This window comes from Acyrthosiphon pisum, chromosome X (genome assembly GCF_005508785.2).
Source record: "Acyrthosiphon pisum isolate AL4f chromosome X, pea_aphid_22Mar2018_4r6ur, whole genome shotgun sequence".
Lineage (NCBI taxonomy): Eukaryota > Metazoa > Arthropoda > Insecta > Hemiptera > Aphididae > Acyrthosiphon > Acyrthosiphon pisum.
This window is the reverse complement of record NC_042493.1, coordinates 91,905,657-91,909,982: the sequence shown is the minus strand read 5'-3', so window position 1 is coordinate 91,909,982 and position 4,326 is coordinate 91,905,657. Positions and strand designations below refer to the sequence as shown.

Below are 4,326 nucleotides of genomic sequence, written 5' to 3'. Positions count from 1 at the left end.
TATAAACAATCAGTGAAAACTTCATGTATCTACAGTCATTCGTTTTAAATGTTACACCAAAAACCAAAATCAATTTTCTCGAAAACAGATTTTGCATAAAAATTCCCGTTTTTCCTTAATTTTTCTTTTGTTTTTCACAGCGCTTTTGAAAACTTTTGGAAAAATTTTACTTTTTACCCCCCAAAGTACTAACTAGATTCACTTTCCTATCAGAAAATGTACTGTTGATGAAATTCCAAGCACTTTTACTGTCCTAAAAGGTGATAACAGACAAAAAAAAAAATTTAAAAATTTAAAAAAAAACACACATCATTGTAAAATCAATACATTCATCGTTCCACTCAGAATCTAAAATTCAATATAAATATTAAATACATTTTATTGAGAGTACCTAAGTCTATGGTGAGCTGATAAAATATTTCAATCCCACTTACGGAATAGTTGAACTTTCCGCTCCATAACAGCTTCCACAAATGTCTTCAGTATTATTAGCATCATCTGTTTCATTTGATTTCAACATAGACGGAGGCTAAAACAAAGTATTGTATACAGTATCAACTTGAAATAAAAATCTGGATCAAATACAATTTTGGTTAAATTTTTGTTTATTTGCCCTACTTAACAAAAGAGTACTTTTAATTTAAAATGTAATATAATAACTAATAATTAGAGAATATATTTTATTAAAATAGTTGTGTATTAAATATTTTATATAATCTACTTTAAGAGGATGTTAAACCCACATGTTTTGCTTCTGTCTTACTAACATAATATAACATGACAAATTGTATGTAAATTTTAAAATGCTCATAAACTTGCTTCAAAATTAAAATATCAAAAAAAACCCTACAAATTTCCCTTTAAAATATTCTGACTTTTAAACTTTTGATAGTAGTTAAATTCACTGCAATATTAAAAACAACAGAATACAATGGATTCTTTTGAACGTTAAATTTCCTATTGTGTGTAAGACAACATAAAAACAACACTTGTGGGTATACTCTTAATACCATTAAATTGTGTTTCAATATAATTGTTTTAAAATATTTTTATCACTATAAATATAAACATGGTTAATAGATAAATTAAAGGATTTTTTTATGATTGTTTTAGATAATATAGAAATTGTAATGTTTTAAATAAATAACTTACATTTAATGTTTTTTTACTGCCAACATCTAAACCAAAAATATATAAAATGTTAGTACTAAATAGTAATTATGTTCACCTAACTTAATAGGTATAACATCAATAATGTAAACCTAATCATACCATCAGATTTTTCAGGATCACTAATTGGTTGTCCTTCTAAATTTAATCTCCGTTTATAAATATTATGATCAACCTGCAGATGTGTTTCACCTGAATTATCAACTGCATCTAAAACTAGAACTAAAAAAAAATTGATTTAAATATACAAGTAAATGTTAGTCAAAGAACAAAGTAAATACATACAATCACAAGATATCTTAGGAACAACAATATCAAAATTTATTTGTAACTTTTTATTTCGCGATGTGTCAACAAAAAGTTCTTCAGTGGGAGTGTTGTCAAGATATTCAACTAAATTTGACACCATCAAAAAAACAATGGTTAGAAAACAAACCAAAGAAACTATAAGAAAATAAACAAAATTTAATTATTAATAATTTTAATACATAATTAATATCATATATAAAAGTAATTTTTAATTTTAAATATTTTATGCTTTGAATTTTAATAAGACTGTAAGTGCTTTTAAAATATCAAACAGATGATATTAAGTTTACAATGTTCGATTACCATTTTATAATTATACCTTAATACCTAACACAATTTAAATTTAATATTTACTATTTTTATTTATTCCTGGCAGTAGGTATATGTTTTACTAATAATAATATAAAATACATACTTGAAATACTTTTTAACATTTAATAAGTTTTAATCAGTTGTACAAATGTACAATCAATAAATAACATATTAACACTTGAACAAAAAAATTAAATAATTATGAAACGAAAACTTATAAAATTTAGTATCAACTAATTAATTACAAATTGTCATATTCATAAACAAATTTACTACTAGTATGCTTTTATTCAAATAGTTTAAACAAAAACAAGATATATTTTTAAATTATGTTTCTTTAATATAATGTGAACAATACCTTGGAACTTATAAAGATTATAATATTACAGTAATTATGCACGACTATCAGGCACATATACAGAGAAGATTTTGGGGGTTCAAAAATTGTTTTTGTGTGTGTGCCTGACGACTATTGAAACATATAATTAGGTTAGATCTCTGAATATAATTATTTTGAACTTTTAACTATCAGACAGTCTCTTTAAATTGTGTAACTAAAAAATCTGTTAATATTCTGCAACAATTTACAATTATATAAAAACAAATATATATGGGGATACATATTACATTTTTGAAACAATAAACATATTTTAATTTGACTAAAACCAAAGCATAAAATATACAGATGATAGATATATGCATATATAAGGCATTACAATTGTACGGTGTGTAACTACACTGCTATACAGTTGCAAGGCTATATAAATATATAATTATAATCATTTTTTACCGATTCCACCCCATACAGTTTTTATTTGAACTTCTTCTAATGGTTTAGCAAATGCATCAAATTGTTTCAATGTATTCATACAAAAAAAACCTTTCTTCGAAGACATATTTTTTAAACTATAGTCTATAAGTCTGTATTTATAATTAATTATGAATGTAAAATGTACAATAAACAACAAGTTAAATTTTATGAATTATAAACACGTAAACTAAACTAAAACCAGTATAAATACTAGTTAAAACAAATATAATTTTTCATTACGACTACATTCTGTGTTATCAGTTTGTACACGAAATGTTAAACGTTCCGATATTTTTAGTGATAATAATCATCATTGATAATAATATCAAATAGATTATAATATAATATTTGACAACCACGGTCAACAACGACGATGACGCAGCGAAAACTGACGGCGTGCCGAACTCTCGACGTGTTCTTTTGAGTTTTTTGTCAATTGTTTGCCGGACAAACGCCGTTCAAATATTAGGTTATACTCGTTATTTTTCAACGGTCAACGATCAGTATTATAGCTACGTGCCGAGTGCTCTCCGACATATTGTTTTGAGTTTTTTTTTTCAATGTTTTCTTGACAAAATTAATTGAATATTTAGGTAGTTAGTGTTGTAATAGCAACATGTCCGACAATCAGTGCGTCAATGATAATTGTCAATCAAAACCTAAAAGGAAGCTGTTCAAAGCCCAAAAATCTGTGTGCAATTATTATAATGTCCAGTACAGGCGAAATCGTCAAGTGTGTGGGGCCTGTATGCAGAAATCTATCATATATTATGATAGGATCGGTAGACGGTTTAGAAACGGACAATGTATACTCGACGACAGACATCCAAAAAAACAAACCGGTATAATTGAGTTATCAGACTCCGATGACGATAATTCCGACAGCGATGATTCCGAGCAATCAACAGAAAAATTCGACCCCCAAATAGCTAAATTTAAGACATCATTGAAGACAATCTTGAAGGATACTGTTGGGCCATTATTCAAAAGACAAGAAGAATTATGTGAAAGCTATTTGCTTTCTAAGAAAGCCAAACTAGTTGCTGGAAATGAACAATTAAACAAATTAGCGAATGAGGTAGATCACGCAATCGGACAACTATACAACAAATTATACAAGTTTGATAATCAAAGGAATTTTAAGTTTGCCGAAGAGCTAAGTATTGTTGATAACTTGGATAATGATGTAGCCATTGTATCAACTCAACCGTTACCTAGCTTGCCAGATGATGTACCCAAAGAAGGCAAACTAATGAGACTCTTATTAAAAGTGGGTGACAGAGTGTATGGGATGAAACATTCACAAATGCAGCCGTGGATTGAGGCGACTATTAAATCAGCAGTTAGTGACACATATTTTAATATTATATTTGACGATGGAGAAGAAAAAATTTTGAATTATAAAAATTTAGCATACATAGATGCTACAAACCACGCACAGTATTCAGTAGGCAGTAGAGTGATCGCCAAATTCCAAGATATGAACATTGAATTGACGGATAAATTCTATGTAGGAGTAATTGCAGAACCACCAAAATATCTCAACAATTTTAGGTATGTTTAATACACTTTAATAAATAGTTTAGGTAAGTATACCCTGTCCAGCGAGAGAATGCTCTGATTCTGCGCATCCTCTCACATCGCCATGCTACGGAATCCGGTTCCCCAATAGCAGGGTGTTGCGTGGGAGAACCAGTTTTGGTTTGTGCGCAGTGCGTTCTCTC

The 4,326-nt window shown here is 28.2% G+C and overlaps 1 protein-coding gene across 1 annotated transcript in view; it reads right to left on the bottom strand.

The window, feature by feature from the left end:
* LOC100164877 (endoplasmic reticulum-Golgi intermediate compartment protein 3) overlaps positions 1-2,856 on the bottom strand; it is a 16,808-nt gene extending 13,952 nt beyond the window's left edge. Inside the window, exons 1-5 of the mRNA XM_001948401.5 lie at positions 2,582-2,856; positions 1,456-1,614; positions 1,273-1,392; positions 1,153-1,178; positions 435-529 (exon numbers count right to left, since the gene is read on the bottom strand). Coding sequence (XP_001948436.1) covers positions 435-529; positions 1,153-1,178; positions 1,273-1,392; positions 1,456-1,614; positions 2,582-2,687 — 506 coding nt within the window. The 5' untranslated portion in view covers positions 2,688-2,856. The remainder of the gene's footprint in view (positions 1-434; positions 530-1,152; positions 1,179-1,272; positions 1,393-1,455; positions 1,615-2,581) is intronic.
* Between the last annotated feature and the right edge of the window lie 1,470 nt (positions 2,857-4,326).